This window comes from Pyrgilauda ruficollis, unplaced genomic scaffold (genome assembly GCF_017590135.1).
Source record: "Pyrgilauda ruficollis isolate IOZ18807 unplaced genomic scaffold, ASM1759013v1 scaffold125, whole genome shotgun sequence".
NCBI lineage: Eukaryota > Metazoa > Chordata > Aves > Passeriformes > Passeridae > Pyrgilauda > Pyrgilauda ruficollis.
This window is the reverse complement of record NW_024510877.1, coordinates 734754-751628: the sequence shown is the minus strand read 5'-3', so window position 1 is coordinate 751628 and position 16875 is coordinate 734754. Positions and strand designations below refer to the sequence as shown.

Here is a 16875-nt window from a genome sequence, read left to right as displayed (position 1 = left end):
AAAAAAAAAAAACCACCCGGGATAAAACCCCTGGAGTGCTTCACCCCGCGGTGACAGGCGTGGGTCCCTTCCAGCCTCGCCCGCTTCTCCTGGAAATTCCCGGCGGGATAATGGCTCCGAGTATCCCAAAGTCACGGTGGGAAAGGCACAGTTCTCCCCCTCAGAGGGTGGGGTGGGCCTGGGATGGAATTCCCAGGAATTTTCCCCATCCCTGGAAGTGTCCCAGGCCAGGCTGGACAGGGCTTGGAGCCACTGGAACATTGGGAGGTGTCCCTGTCTGTGGCAGGGTGGCACTGGATGGGCTCTCAGGTCCCTCTCAAGCCCAACCATTCCAGAATTCCACAATTCTGGGATTTCAAAGCCATGGCAAAAGTTCTGGGATTTGCATCCTGCTCTGGAACTCTGGCAACATCTGTTTGGTTTGGGTTTTGTTTTGCTTTTGGGGTTGGTTTTTTATTTTTAATGGGAGATTTATTTAGATTGAGGAAAGATCCCCTGGATTCTGGCCCGAAAACGTAACTGAAAATATCTGGATTAAATAAACTCCTAAACCCAGAATTGCTTCATTTTTGTCTCTCTGATGTCATCCCACGCTGAAAACTCAGGCATGGCCCAGCTTAAATCAAACCCCAGAATTCCCAGGCCAGGGGAAATGCCTCAGGAATTATGGGCTCTTTGTGCCTCTCCCACACTTCAAATCCATCACTGGGCTGGGAGCAACTTCCTGAGCAGGGATGGGAGACCTCAAAGACTGCTGGAGGTCAGACCAAAAAGCCCATTACTTGAATTTAAATAAAAAATATTTAAAAATCCTGGTGAAAGCCACAGCTCCAAGGAAAAGCTGAGATTGTCCAAAGGCTGCCAAGAGGAAGATGCTCTTTAAAACCACAAGGGTGGGAGCAGTGCTTCTCTGGGGTTGGAAACTGCTTCATGAGGGTCAGAAATTAATCCCAAGGTTAGGAATGCAGAGAAATTTCTGCCAAGATCAGGGATGGCTGGGAGAGGTGGAGCATCTCAAGATTTCCAAACCAGGACTGGGCCTACAGGACCTGTCATAGGTGGAGGTGGATGAACCAAACATTGACACTAAACCTAACCCTAACCCTAAACCTAACCCTAACCCTAACCCTAACCCTAACCCTAACCCTAACCCTAACCCTGAACTTAACCCTAACACTAACCATAAAGCATGACTTTAAACCTAAACCTAACACTAAACCATGAACTTAACACTGACCTTAACCCTGACCCTAAACCCCAATCCTAAACCATGACCCTAACCCTAACCCTAACCCTAACCCTAAACTGCCCCTAAGACTAAGCTTAAGCCTAACTGTAACACATGACCTTAACTGTAAACCTAACCCTAACCGTAACCTTAAGCCATGACCTTAACCCTGACCTTAACCCTAACCCTAACCCTGACCCTAACCCTAACCCTAACCCTAAACCATGACCCTAAGCCTAAGCCTAAGCCTAAACCTAAACCATGACCCTAACCCTTTTCCCTTTAAATAACCATGACCAGTTTTGTTTTTTCCGACATGAAGATTCCATCTGGAGCAGGAGCAAGGCTGGAGGGGGAAACAGGGATGCACAGGAACCAGGGATCACCCTTTGGAGACACAGTCCAGCTTATCCTGGACTTTCACTCAGCTTAAAAATCAAAATCAAAGGGGGAAAATAGAAAAAAACTCAGTGGAAATAATGCCATCCCCCCATGAGCTCATACTGGTTTTACTGGTTTTTCCAACAGCTCCTGGAATAAAACTCCTGGGTCTCTCCCAGGTATTTTGTGCCTGAGGTTCTCCAACCTCTCTGGTTGAATCTGGGGGGAGTCACAGAAAACCTCTCTGATGTTCTTTCCAACACTGATTTTGGCTTTTTTGGGGAGGAAAAGCCTTTGGAAATCCAGCTTTTTGCACTGAGGAAGGGCTGGCTCCTTGGAAAAGGTGGAAATTTATTAGGAAAAGTGACTTTTTGGGAGTCTGGAAGCAGGGAATCCTCCCTCTGACCCACCCAGCAACACAGCAGGGATGGAGCTGGAGGATCTGGTCCCGTCCAATGCAACCCATTCCATGGCTCTGTGGTTTTCTGGGATTTCCAGCCCCATCATCCCATAGGTTGGAGGATCTGGTCCTGTCCAACCCAACCAAACCCAACCCACTCCATTCCATGGCTCCCTGGTTTTCAGGGATTTCCAGCCCCACCATCCCATGGGTTGGAGGATCTGGAGGATCTGGTCCTGTCCAACCCAACCCATTCCATGGCTCTCTGGTTTTCAGGGATTCCCAACCACAATCATCCCATCGGTTGAGCTGGAGGATCTAGCCCCATCCAATCCAACCCATTCCATGGCTCTCTGGTTTTCAGGGATTCCCAACCACAATCATCCCATCGGTTGGAAGATCTGGTCCAACCCAACCCAACCTATTCAATGTCTCCGTGGCTTTCAGGGATTTCCAGCCCCACCATCCCATGGGTTGGAGGATCTGGTCCTGTCCAACCCAATCCATTCCATGGCTCTGTGGTCTTCAGGGATTCCCAACTCCATCATCCCATGGGTTGAAGGATCTGGAAGATCTGGTCCTTTCCATCCCAACCCATTCCATGGCTCTGTGGTCTTCAGGGATTTCCAGCCCCATCATCCCCTCAGTCCCTCAGACTAATTTTTGGTCACTGCTTTCCACTGAAATGGATAAAAATACATCAAAATCTTGGGGACCTGAGAATTCCCTGGGCAAATCTCCATCCCTCTGCATTTCTCCTGCCTTTTCCTCTGCTCCTCACCCATCTGAGCTCTGCCAGTGGGAATCACCTCTGGATCCTGGCCATTTGAGCTTTGATTTCTATTTTTAGCAACTCCACTTCTTTTATTTTTTGAACTCCTTCCGTATTCCCGCTTGGAATGGCTGAATCACGGCAGCAAAGACAACATCCTTCATTATTTCTGTGGGAGTTTTTGTTGTCCTTCATTTCTGTGGGAGTGTTTTTCCCCTGCTTTTTCTTTTTCTCAGTTCCTGGGAGGCAGGAAGGGAACTCTGGTCCCGAATTTCATTCCCAGCCCTTTGGAAGTGTCAAGGATCCCACTCCTCCTTCTCTCCCTCCCTCCCAAAGCTGGCAGGAAGGGTGAGGACTGGGAAAATCTCAACTGGTTTTCCCTTTGTTTCGTCACAAAACTGCAAAAACCCCCACGGACAAGAAAGGAACATCCAGTCAATCCTTTGGATCCTGGCCAAATCAAATTTCTGGGTTTTTTTCCAGGGGAAAATCAACCAGGATTTTAATGCTTCCCGAGCTCTCCGTCACCACCGAGCCCAGATTTCCTTTTCCAGGACTCTTTTCTTCATCATCAAGGTGAAATTTCCTTTCCCAGGACTTTTGTCTTGGTTATCAAGCATAAATTTCATTTTCCAAGATGTTTTTCTTTGTCACCAAGCCAAAATGTCCTTTTCCAGGACTCTTCTTCATCATCAAGCACATATTTCATTTTCTAGCACAATTTTCTTCATCACTGAGCCAGAATTTCCTTTTCCAGGATGATTTTCCTCCCAGTTTTCCCACCACAGAGCTGAAAGTCAGACCCCTCTGCTTCTGCCCTTTTTTGGGAATTCAGCTCCCTCCATTACCAGCACTGACCTAAATGTGTCCATTTTATTCCTAAGTCTTAAAAATTTGTTGGAATTCTGGAATATTGTCAAGATTGGGAGCTCCAGGTGGAAGTGTCCAAGGGAATTTCCAATGGTGCCAATAATGTCAATAATTATAGTAATGATATATTAGTACTCATTATCATTAACTAATTTATGGTAATACTTATTTTAGTCATCTTAATAATTTAAACAATTAATTTTATTAATAATGATGCAATGATTATTATAATGATAATGATAATGATTATTATAATGAGAATTTAAATTATTTTACACTACACTAATAGTGCAGAGAGTGGGATGAGTTTAGCTTTAAGATCATTCCAATCCAAACCTTTCCGTGATTTTAGGGCAAGAAATCTTTTATTAATCCTCTTCTAATTCCACTATTTATTCTTATACTCTCATATGATGTCAAAATGATTTTTTAAACTTTGCAGCAGCTTTTGGAGCAGAGTCGGAATTAAGATCCCACTTTTTCTCTGCTGATTATTAAATGTATTTTGATGTTCCAGTGGAAATCTGAGATTTCCTGACTGGATAAGATGCACATGGAAATCCAGAGTCCAGGTGTTTTATTTCCCTGCAGGGTGTTGCAGCTGCGCTCATTAAAAAGTGCTTCTGCCTTAATAAGTAGGGTGAATAAAATGCAATTATCAGGCCAGGCCATAAACAGCCAGAGGAGACAGCAGGGCTCTGATGCTCAATCCAAGAAAAAAATGATAAAATTTTATTTTATAAAAATAAAAAATTTTATCCTGCTGCCATCAGCAGCCCAATAAAGACTCGGACACCAAAACCCTTTAAATTTGACTTTTTTATTTCATTGCAGAAGAAAATCCAACGTAGGCCTCATTACGTTATGCATCTTTAATTATAAAAATAAGCAAAGAAAATAACTTGCCTCTCTTCCTCGCTATGATATGTTTCAAATAACCTTTATATGAACACACGGAGCTTTACAAATGTCATGGAAACAATAAATAAGGACATATACCAGATATGCTCACTGTTTATTCCAGTACTCAGCAAAAAAACCAAAACCCCCCCAAAACCCCCAAACTCTCTCCCTTTTCCCTTTTCTAGGTCTCTTTAAATTATAAATACAAATAATGCAAATTTATAATGGCACAAAAACGTCTAAAGTGCAAACAAACCACGAGACTCATGCAAACCTTCCCAGAGAAGCCCCTCCCCGCCCCGAGAGAAGAAAATCCCTTTGTGAGACCAAAAAAATGAAGCAGAGATGAAATCCAGGGTGAAATTGCTGGACTTGATGGTGGGGATCATTCCCCACCCCCAGGGATCTCTCACACCCAAATCCAAACATTTCCATCATCCCCAAAGGATGGGAAGAACCCCAAATCCCCTCTGCTGAGCAGGGAGAGCTGGGAGTGCCCAGCTCGGGCGAGGGAAGGGATGAGAGATCCCAAATTCCTCCCTGCTCCAGCACAGGGACAAAAGTGACCTCAAAGCAGCTCAAAAATGGGGAATTGGCTCTTTGGGACACAGATGGCACAGGGGGAGTTCCCTGGGGCACCACAGCAAACCTCACCAGGGGGAATCATCTCCCCGCTCCTCTTCCCACCCATATTCAGAGACAAAGTTGGAATCACTGCTGGAAAGGGAAATTTCATTATGGCACCCCCAAAAAAGATGGGATTTGGGAGGCCCCAAATCTGCTTTAGGCGCCTTTTTGGGGTTGCAGAGAAATGGGTGGGTGGAGAAGCCACTTTCCATGAGGAATGTCCCTGCACAGGTGTCCTTGGAAAGCTCCTGGGAGCTTTGGGATCCCACAGTGGGAGCTCTGGAGCACCAGCAGAGCCTCCCAGGTGGGGTTGGACCACTGCCCCGAGGCAGGGAAAGACCTTTTGTGACCAATTCCCAAATAAATGCACAGACTGGATGCACAAACCCCAGTGGAATTCCCTGGCTCCCAACAGCTGCAGGGTGGGAAGTCAGGGATGCACTCCTGGGATCAATTCCTAAATATAATCCCAATTTTAGGGTCGGGATATTCCAGAAGCTGTTGGTTTTCACCTCTCAGAACTTCTTTGTGTCGGCCTCTCAATCCCTGCCTGATTCAGGAAGGAGCAGCTTTGCATCTCCCTTGCCCTGCATGGCTCCATTCGGAGTATCCCAAAAAAATTACAAATTCTGACCCTCCACCGATGTCAGCAATATTTTTTTGCTGCTTCCAATTCTCTGCCAGCACTTCTGGGCTACATTTCATGAAGACAGCGACATCTGAAACGCTGCCACTGCATCTGGTTTCGATATTTTAGCAGCAAGTTCTGGTTTAAAGGCTTTGTGGTTTCCCAAACAACACAAAAAAACCAAAATTATATTGCTTCAGGTTTCCATAAGAAAAAGAGATCCCTCCTTTAACAGCTCTCCAACACTCTGAGGCAGAGTCTCCCACTCTGCAGGGACTCCAAGGCGTGGATTTGGGATTGGCCTGGTGGATCCCACACCACAAAAGGCATTTTTGGGCTCACCAGGGCCTGGCTGTGGTGGGGAGCAGCTTTGGGGTCTCCAGCTCTGCTCCTCTTCCCAGAGCCCGCTGAGGAGGAGGAGGAGGATGGAGGAAAGGCAGCTCCCAGAGCATTCATTGCGTCCTCAGCTTTCCTGCTGGAGCTTGAGAGAATTATGGATTTTCCCTGCCTTTCCCCAGAAATCCTGCCGGGAGTTTTGCCCTGTGAGATTCCCAAAGGATCTGACAATTCCGGAATTCCCAGCAGCTCTGCCCTGGGTCTAAGTGCATTTCCTGGAAGCCCTGTGGGGACAGCACTGAGCAGCCTGAACTTGGGTTTTTATGGATTTTTCCTCTTTTTTAGCTCTGAAAGGCTGTTCCTGGTCCTGCGATTCCCACCCTAAACCTTTCCCCTCTGCCTTTCTGAAAAGGCCACAGAGTGGAATGCGAACTCCTGACTATGACAGAGGTGCTGCTTCCAGGAAAAAGAAAGTAATAATAACAATAATAATAATAATAATAATAATAATAATAATGAAAGAGCTGACTTACAAAACTCAGTTTAGGCAATAAAGTTATTATGTTCTGCTCCTTTGAAGCAGACTCTGGTGGAGTTTATGTACAGTACAGACAGATTTTAGCACTATTTATACCACAGTTAGAGCAAGGCCTTTAATACTCTAATCTTAAGACAGGCTTTGTTTCTGTTAGGCTTGGTTTAAAGCTTCAGGCAGTTAAATACAGTACAGAGATGTGAGCTTTGAAATACAACACACGATTATGGGACCTCCTGACCAGCTCCAGCCACAACCTCTTTCCATGGCAGAACACGTCCCTCTCCTGCTTTTGGGGTTTGTGGGGTGGTTTGAACTCATTTTGCACCGTGGTGCCAGGTCCTGCTGACTAAACCATGCAGGGAGTTTGGTAAATCCCGACTTAAACGTGTTCACAGCACTCTGCTGGAAGGATTAGGACCGAGGGTGACACTACAGGACCAGGAAGGTGACATCCATGCTCGTCCATGGCCAGCACAGATTCATGACATGAATTCCACGGATGTTTTTAGGATGTGCAAGGGTTTTTAGTGCATCTTTCGTCACCTGCAGGAGAGGACGGGCTCCTCCCCTCGGTGCCGAATCTCCAGGCCTGGGTGGTGTCAGCACAACAGTTTGGGACAAAACTCAGCCTCCAAACGTTGGGAGTTTGGTGCCTGAAGGCCTGGCCACTGTAGGGATCTACTTATGACTAAGATTTTTTGGGATAACAGATTTTTTGTGGGGAAGAGAAGAGACAGAGCGTCTGGCTGGCGGGAAAGCCGCGACACCGAACACAGACCCATGCAGAAGTGTTGTTGGAGAGGAACAGAAAAGACGAACTAACTAAATGAGCCCTAAGGAACTAAACCCAGCTCCTGGGGGTTAAAACACCTACAGTCCACTGGCTTTGGGTGCAGCACTCCTAGAGCAGAGCCCTCAGCTTTGGTCGTGCTCGGCCCGCCCCGCCCCGGTCAGGCGCGCTCGGCGGAGCCGCGCTTGGCGTGGGCGGGCGTGGAGCCCTCACCTCGCAGGTTCCTGAGGAGCAGCTTCAGCTTCTGGGGCTCCGAGAGCCTCCTGCGCAGGAGCTCGGCGCGGGGGTGGCCCTGGGCGCAGTGGTCGCTCTGCAGCAGGTGGAACAGGCTGGCCATGTTGGGCCCCAGCTTCTCCATCAGGCTCTCCTTGATGGTGCTCACCGTGTCCTCGTCGCACTCCAGCAGGCTCCTCACCAGCTTGTTGTAATACCTGCAGCAGAGGGACCTCGTTAGCCCACGGCGTCACCCGGCCAGGTGACAAAACTCTGGGAATCAGGATTTTTAACTCAGCCGGAGCGTGTTTGGAATTGATTTCTGATGGTGTTGTGGCAGAATTTTTAAGGTTGGGAAAGGCCTCCCAAGGCCAAGTCCAACCTTGTTGTAACTGCACCCAAACGCCCTGGGTATGGAGGTGCTGTGCCCCTGGCACAGGGAAGGAACACCATGGCCAAAATTCTGATTTAATTGCCCTAATCCAGCAGCTGCTCCAGCTCTGGGAGGTGATGGGTGAGCACAGTGGGTTTGGAGTGATCCTGGTGGATTGGGAAGGTAAAAACGAGGAGCTGAGAGATTAGGAATAGGTTAAAGGGTGTGATTTACTCTCTGCTAAACACCCGAGTTCCTGGAGCTTTGGGAAGGAAAATAATTGATGTTGGCAACAACAGATCCTGCCGGGATCCCAGCCTGGCCTGGCAGAGCCATGACTGATCCATCCCTGTGGCACCATTCTGTCTTGTCCCTCTTGTCCCTTTCCCTGCACAGCCCTTACAAGGCCCAGAGGGAGGAGAAGCAGCCCAGTCCAAGCCTGGCAGATCCCTGATTCCCTGGGGACACATCCTTAGGACACACAATCCACCCAGAACCCCAAACCAGGCTTGCTCTGCCTCCTCTCCAGCTGCTTCTTCCCCTCCCAGCAGCCCTGGGCACAAATTCCTTGTCCAAGGAGCAGCCAGGAGTGGTGGCAGCTCCCTGAGAGAGAGAGAAGCCAGGTAAGTTTTCCCAGGTTCGGCCTGGGAAGCTCTGGGGAGCTGGAGATAAACAATGATAGCCAATTATTAAAAACAACCTGCAGGTGTTTTTCTAATATCTGTTTTCTTGTTATTCTCATAAGATTGTTTATAAATTGGTGTCTTGTTAATTAGCTGATGGTGTTTTAATTAAAGGACCAATCAGGTCAACCTGTAATGAAGTATAAAAAGCAATGGGTTTCTCAAGAAATTGAATTAGCCTTCCGTGGATGCCTGGGAAGTTTGGATCACTTTTTGTATGCTGACAGCCAGGAAGGGGTGCTGCTCTGCATTCCCAGCCCTGCAGAGAATTCCTCCAAGGAATTCTCCTCCTCAGCCCCAGGAGCAGGGCTGGGAGAGCACCTGGCACGTCCCTGTGCCAGGGAACATCTTCCCAGGGAGACAAAGTTGGGAAAAAGGGCAGCAGTCCCACACTCGCTGGGATTTCTGCCTGAAAGGACGTCGGGGAGCTTATTTTAAGCACTTTAAGGTCACGGTGACATTTTTCCACAGGAGCAGAGAGGAGAACAACCTGCAGGTGGAGGAGGGGAAGGAAGAGGGAAATGAGAGTTCCCATTCAAAATCCTTTCCCAACTCTCAGCCCCGGCCTTTGGAGCAGCCAGGGGAGGTCAGGTGAGGTCAGAGTCTGAGCTGCACAAAAGGACCAGGCTCTGGCTCGCTCTGAGCCCGGCTCAGCAGGGCTGGGAGCGAGCTCTGAAGTGGAGACGAGCAAAGCCGAGCCAGCCACACACCCGGCTTAAATCAGGGCCAGACACAGAGCCCATCCAGCCCTGAGGCTTCCACGCTGGGACACCTTCCCAGAGCCGCCAGAGCTGGGCTGTGACAGAGATTTTCCTCCCCTGCTGCTCCTGCCCCGAGATGAAATGGCAGGAAGATGCGATGACCTTTGAGGACTTCCCCCGGCGGCCGGGCCAAGGGGCACATTCTGATCCTGCTGGCCAGGGGCTGGGAAAGCAGGATGCTCTGGGAGCCCTCAGCGTAACCTCCAGCTGGGAAATCCTGCTGCTTTTGTTCCTCAACGTGTCACAATATCCTCTGCCTCGGGCGGGGGGAGGAGCTCCCTGTGCCTCGGGAGAGGCTCCAGGGCTTGGTCCGCTCAGAGGAGCGTGGCCAGCACTGTCCGATGTCCCCATGTCCCCTCCCAGGGCTGCTGAGCTCCACAATCCACCAGTTCAACCTGGCCCTCCACAGAGCTGCCTGCTCCTCTCCCAGTCCTCCAGAAAACCCCTTTCGAAGGTTCCAATTTGCCCCCCAAATTTGCTTGGGGGAAAGACAAGCAAGTTCAATTTTTACTCCACCCCAGTATAATTTTTCCTTCCCAATTTTGCCATTTTCTGGATAGACAAGAAAACATCTCCATCTACAAGAGAGTTTTCTGTAATAGGAAATGGATCTCCATGATCCTTGTGGGTCCCTTCCAGCTCTGGATATTCTTGGATTCTCTGAATGAATTTATGCTGGTTGGTGCAACACGAAATGTATCTATCACCTGCACACCTGTCCTGGGACAGGTCTGGAGGTTTGGGATGCTCCTGGATCCAGCCAAGGCCACCCCAGAGGAGCTGAAGCCTTGGCCGTGGCCAGGCCCATGACCCAGTGCTCTGGTTGCACTCCAGTCCCAGAGTTATTTACTCCAACCTCTCCAAAAGGTCCCTTTTATCCCAATCACAAGACTCAGCACTGATTGTTCCAGGATTGGGAGCAAGAAATCCCTGCCCCTGCAGCGTGACTGCGCAGACTGCAGCAGCCCTGAAGCCTCCCCGTGTCCCCTGTCCTTGGAGGACGGGGACAGGGCAGCCTGGCAGGGGAAGGTGCCAGGCAGCAGCGTGACAACCCCGTCCCTGCAGGGACAGGAGACAGCCCCAAGGCAGAGCAGAGAGCCCCAGGCTGTCCCCAGGGATGAGGAGCACGGCGTTGGCACAGTGGGGTTGCACAGGGTCAGGTGTGCTGGCTCCCTTCCTTTTTCCTGGGGTTTGCAGCAGTGTGGTGGCCCGGAGGACAAGGATTCATTTTCCAGGTGCCATGAGCCCCAGGAAGGGGATGGCTGCAGTCTGGAGAAGGGAATGGTGGCAATGAATGGAGAAGGCCAGGCTGCACAGGACTTGGAGCAATCTGGGACAGAGGAAAGTGTCCCTGTCCTTGGCAGGGCTGGGATGAGGATGGAGAAGGCCAGGCTGGACAGGACTTGGAGCAATCTGGGACAGAGGAAAGTGTCCCTGTCCTTGGCAGGGCTGGGATGAGACAGGGTGTAAGGTCTCTTCAGGGGAAAGTGTCCCTGTCCTTGGCAGGGCTGGGATGAGACAGGGTGTAAGGTCTCTTCCCACCCAAACCATTCTGAGCAGCTCTGAAATGCTCAATGTGCCAGACATGCTGAATTAATCAACCTGTTTGGGATCCTTGACCATTACAGTGCACTCAAACAACAAAAAAATTTTAACATTTAAACAAACTCCACGTTTTGGAGCAAAGGACGTCTGGATAATTTTATGATTCTCCTCTGGAAATGCTTTTAAATGTATTTCCCAAAAGGAGAAATAAATGTATTTCCCAAAAAGGGAAATAAATGTATTTTCCCAAAAAGGGGAATATGTGTATTTCCCAAAATGAAAAACAAGTGTGTTTTCCCAAAAAGGGAAATAAATGTATTCCCCAAAAAGGGAAATAAATGTATTTGTTCAGAAAGGGAAATATGTGCATTTCCCAAAATGAAAAACAAATGTATTTTCCCAAAAAGGAAAATAAATTAATTTTCCCAGGAAGGGAAATAAGTGTACTTCCCAAAAAGAGCAGGGAGAATGCTGCTGAAGCTGGGCAGGGTCTGAGGAGGCAGCGAGCTTTCCTGGGCTAAGATGTTCCAGGACTTGCAGGCATTCACCACCTCATCCCTCTCCTTCCCCACCTTGTCCCTCCCCTCCCCGCCTCTGCCGTTCCCCTCCCGTGTCCCAGGAGGCCCCGTACCGGTTGGAGAAGTGGTTTGGGAGCTGCACCACCTCGGTGATGGCCTCGGGGTTGCGGCGGGCGATGCCGCACATGTCCAGCTTGCTGTAGCACTCCTCCTGCACCTCGGAGATCATCCTCTGGAACGTGGAGCACCTGCGGATGGCCAGGAACACCTTGGACGTCACCCCGTTGGCGATGCACTTCAGGCTCTCCTTCACGAAGGCTTTTCCCTGCAAATGGGAGGAAAGGCACCTTCAGCTGAACTCCAGGGAATCCAAAGGAAGGAGTGGTATTGTGTTTGTGGGATGCCCCGACATTGGAAGGAATGATGAATCTGACTCCATGTTCTCAGAAGGCTAATTTATTATTTTATGATCCATATAATATTAAAGAATACTAAACTAAACTATACTAAAGAATACAGAAAGGATACTTACAGAATGCTAAAAAGATCATAATGAAACTCATGACTCTCTCCAGAGTCACGACACAGCTCAGCACTGATTAGCCAAAGAGTGAAAACAATTCACAGCAAAAACCAATGAAACAATCACCTGTTGGATAAACAATCATCTCCAACCACATTCCAAAGCAGCAAAACACAGGAGAAGCAAATGAGATAAGAATTGTTTTCCTTTTTCTCTGAGGCTTCTCAGCTTCCCGGGAGAAAAATCCTGGGTGAAGGGATTTTTCAGAAAATAAGAATGTGACAGAGTAGTGTTATGGATATCCACCCGGCCTGGCTGTGCTAATTACCCTCCTGCAATTACAGACAGGGCAGGGAATGGGACTTGAATGCTCCCAGTTACTGCAGAGCTGTCAGTCTCAGCAGTTGGGATGCTCTGAACTCCCATTCCCAAAGGATTTAGGCAGTGGGAATCTTCAACCTGGAAGTGCCAGGAGCAGAGATGGAGCAGCTCTGCCCCACAGATTGATTTAACATCAATTTAATGCCAGCAGTTTAACAATTCTGGTTCAGACCTCAAGAGCCTTTACGAGCTTTTAAATCTGTCCTAGGGGGCCAGAGCACCGGGAGCAAGGGGCTGTGTGAATTTTGGGAGGAAAGCACAGAGGGAAAGGGATTTTGGCAGAGCACAGCCCTCCAATATGATCCCATTTATTCTCCCCGCAGCCCCAATCTGGCCGTGCACTCCCAGACCCAAACACTTCCAAGTCAAAGCCCAGCCCTGTGCCAGGTCACACAGTCAGGAGATTTATTTTGTTAGAAGAACATTTCTGTTTCCTCCTGGAGAGGAAACCTTGCTCTCCACCCCACGGAACCCTCCGTGCCAAGTCCTCACACGGAGCAGGGAGCGGGTGGAAAAAGAGCCCTGGAGGACGCGCTCGGAGCCAAAAATGGGGGCTGAGAGGAGCAGCAGGAAGGGCTGCAGGGAGGGGAGGGTTAATCCTGCCCAAAGCACAGCTTAAATTAAGTCAGGCATTGAGCAGAGCGCTCAGCACGTGCTTTAGAACCCGCAGGACTTGTCAGGGGCATGAAAAGGCGGCTCCCAGTTATTCTCGGCCGGGTTTTATTTTCAGCCGGGTTTTTTTCTTGGCTGGGTTTGATTCTCGGCCGGGTTTGATTCATTCTGGGCCACGTTTGATTCCCAGCTGGGTTTGATTCCCGTGCCCTTTGTGGCCGGGCCGTACCTGAGTGTCGAATTTAGCAGCGCTGTAGAGGAAGGACTTGCAGATGTCGTACATCCCGTCCGTGTCGCACGTGGAGTTCTCCAGGCAGGCGAAGGCGCCGCAGCCCACCTGCAGGGCACTGTTCAGGCACCGAACCACCTCGGCTGTGGGACAGAGACACGGCAACGTCAGCACACGGAGAGAGAGCCCGGCTCACAGCCAAATCCTGCCCCAGCACCACGGCGAGGCTCAGCCCCTCTCTGATGCCCCAAAATCTGCCTGGGAGAGCTGCTGCTGGAGAAGAGAAGGCTCCAGGGAGACCTCAGAGCCCCTCCTGGTGCAGAAAAGCATATTATAAAAAGTGGGAGTGCAACTTTTCATATGCACACTGCTAGAACAGCTGGGATTGGTTTTAAGCTAAAAGATGAGAGATTTAGGTCAGATATTAGGGAGAAAATCCTTACTTGGAGGGCAGTGAGGCCCTGGTACAGGGTGCCCTGAGGAACTGTGGATTCCTCATCCCTGGAAGTGTCCCAGGCCAGGCTGGAGCACCCTGGGATAGTGGAAGGTGTCCCTGCCCATGGCAGGGGACAGGATGAGATTTAAGGTCCCTTTCCAACCCAAACCATTCCAGGATTCCATAACTCTATAATGCCATAACTCTATAATTCCATGATTCTGTAATTCCACGATTCTGCAATTCCAGAATTCTACAATTTCATGATTCTACAATTCCAGGATTCTCTGAAGACACGACCAGGACCCCAAGGAACAGAAATTCCAGCTACCAAACCCCTTGAGGATCACACACGGATTAAAAGAGGCAGCACCTCACAGTCCTTGCTGAGATGGGGACCCAAATGTCCATCCCAACCCAGTTCTCTCTTCAGGCATTTACATCTTTATCCCAACTCCCTCTAAAGAAGGAGCAGGGATAAGGATGGGCCCGTAGAAAGCTCTGGGTGCTGTGCTGAGGACTCTTCCTTAGGGAGCAGCCTTGGGTCACAAAACCACCGGAAAATGAGATGGAATTGTTAGCAAATGCCAACAAGTTGGCAGGAAATTGCTTATTGGGAGGTATTTGTGCTTTTCTAAAATGCCTGAATTACCTAGAAAGAAGATTTTAGCTTGAGAGTCAATTCTCAGCACCCAAAAGGACTCGATCCAGCAGCTTGGTGCTAAACCTACTCTGGGAGCTCTCAGGTGTAGCCAAAAAAGGTCATTTTTGCAGAAGATTCGGGAGGGGAAGGGAAATTTGGGCAGAGAAAGTTCAGGTAATGCAGCTGCGGGGATAATTAAACCCCGGAGGCAGCGGTGCGGCTGAGCACGAGGGTATCCATGTCATCCCGGCTTTCTCAGAGCAGATCCAGTGCATTTTAACAGTGAATCAGCAGAATTGCCACATGATTGCCCTGAAATTAGCCGGGATTAACCTTTCCGGGCGAGCCGAACATCTGTCCCCTCCCGCGCCTGGGCAAGGCACGTTCATTGCCTTTGCAGCTCGTGTTACCAGACATTCTTGGGGAAGAAATGCGAAGCCGGGGTCCCCCATCCAGCCCTGAGGTGTGGGAAAAGTGAGCCTTTACTGGGAGAGAACGCACCTTATTAAATCTAAGTTGAATCCTAAAGAGAATCTTTATCACCGGGATTTTTCCCGAAAAAAAAAAAAAAAAGAAGAAGAAATAATATTAAAAAAAAAATTCCCCCAATTAACCCCTGATCGTTCCGCGCTCTTGCTGACGTGCCTGAAGGGAGGAATATTCGGTAATTCATCCCCTCCCCGGTTCATAACCTCCCGCAGCACGAGCCAGCCCCATAATTAGCTTTCCACAGGTTCCAATTAGAACTTCGCTCGCAGCAGACTCCGGGTGCGCGGAGCTCGGATTGTTTTAGGCACGGTGCGAGAGGGAGACCCCACGTTTCTATAGCAACCAAATACAAAAGCAAATCGAGCAAACACCCCGCTCCAACGCCGCAGAGCCTTGCGGATCTAAAATAAGGCAGCTGTTAATGAGCTCCGAAGTGGAGCGTTAATATCTTTGCAGTACAGTAGAAGGCGGATTTTTAATTCCCATTGTTCCAGACAATGTCTCCAAGTTATCTAAGCAGCAAAGTCCGCACATCCAGGGCTCGCTCGCCAAAGCAATTTTTTTTTTCCTCCATTGTGGAAGCAAGTTTGGAAAAATGTCACCAATGTATTTTTACAGTGGCAGCTGCCCGATAGCGATCAGTTGGTGACAATCGCAGCGAGCAGGGGACAGTTTCTAGGTTACTGCATTCTTCCAAGTGGCGGCTCCGGCTCCCCCTCTTTGAACAGACAGATGTTCCCAGAACAATGGGGCAGTCCCAGCGCCGCGGATTTGATCAACTTCCTAAAAAGCAAGGGTTTAACACCAGAGCAGCGCTGCATCGGGGAAGGGAGAGGGAAACATGCAAGCAGGAAAATAAAAATGATAAAAGTGCACGGAACTCCTTGGGGAGCTGCGGGAGGAGGGGAGAGCCTGGATCGCATCCTAGCAGCGCTTCCCTGCCCCGGCTCCTACAGGAGATTCCTGCTCCAGCTCTGCACCAGCAGCTCCTGCCAGCCCTGCAAGGAACATTTGTGCTGCCAGCCGGTAAGTTTATAAGGGGAAAAAAAAAAAAAAAAAAAAAAAAAGAAAAATAAGAAGACAAATCAGCAGCAGAGAAATCTGAGACAGTTTAAGGCACCGGGGCTGCGGCTCCGAGCCCTCCTCGCTGGCGTTACCTGAGTTCTGGGCTGCCACCCGCGCTTTCCTGGGGCTCACAGAGTCATTCTGCTCAGCTTCGTAGGATGCGGATGCACTGATCAGCAGCAGCAGGAGAAAACCAGACTTTAGGAGCATTCTTTGACAAGTTTCCGCTAAGTGTGGGGTTGGGTAGGGTTTCTTTTTTTTTTTTTTTTTTGAGCAAAGACGTGGAGCTGGATACGCGCTCGCAGGAGGGAGGGAAGGAAGGAAGGAGGGAGGGAGGATCCTGGCGAGCCCGGGGATGAGCGCAGGGATGTGCGGAGGATCCGGGTGGCCCCTCTGGCTGCTGCTCGCTGGGGGACCGGGAGCTGCGAGGGTTTTATAGCCGCCCTTATCGGTCCCCCCCGGGCTGCGGAGCCAATCGGTGGCGCTGGGCAGAGCCAGGGGAGGACTGGACTCATTCAAGCCCCACAAAACTGCAACTTCACAGGAAGAATATTTTCCAGCCCATTAAAAGTACCTGCCAAAGAACAATGAGCGAAAAGTTCATCCTTGGAGGAGCGGTGGGAAAGGGAGGGGATGGGGGGGGGTGGGGGGGGGAAGGCTTCCTATGGATCGTGGAGCTCGAGGAAATAACAGCGCCGTCCTAAAGCGCCCCCCACCCCAAAAGAAAATCACCTGCCCTGTAGGGAAAGCTGCTCCCATCCGTCCGAGAGTGATCCCGGGCTTGGGGCGGCTCGGGAGGGGGAAGGGGCGGCTTTGAGGGGTCGGGGATGGGGGTGGGGATGGGGCTGGCAGGGATCCCTCTCTCCTGCCCCGGCTCTCACCTTTCCCTGCGCTCCCTCCCGCCCCAGCACGTGCGAGCCCCGGACTCGTC

At 49.9% G+C, this 16875-nt stretch overlaps 1 protein-coding gene across 1 annotated transcript; it reads right to left on the bottom strand.

Annotated features, from left to right (window-relative positions):
- Nucleotides 1–4497: 4497 nt before the first annotated feature.
- Nucleotides 4498–16459, bottom strand: STC1 (stanniocalcin 1). The gene is given in 5 exon segments (XM_041490671.1): nucleotides 4498–7904; nucleotides 11680–11891; nucleotides 13312–13454; nucleotides 16037–16423; nucleotides 16426–16459. Coding segments are annotated over 5 exon segments (1047 nt in total). The 3' UTR covers nucleotides 4498–7633.
- Between the last annotated feature and the right edge of the window lie 416 nt (nucleotides 16460–16875).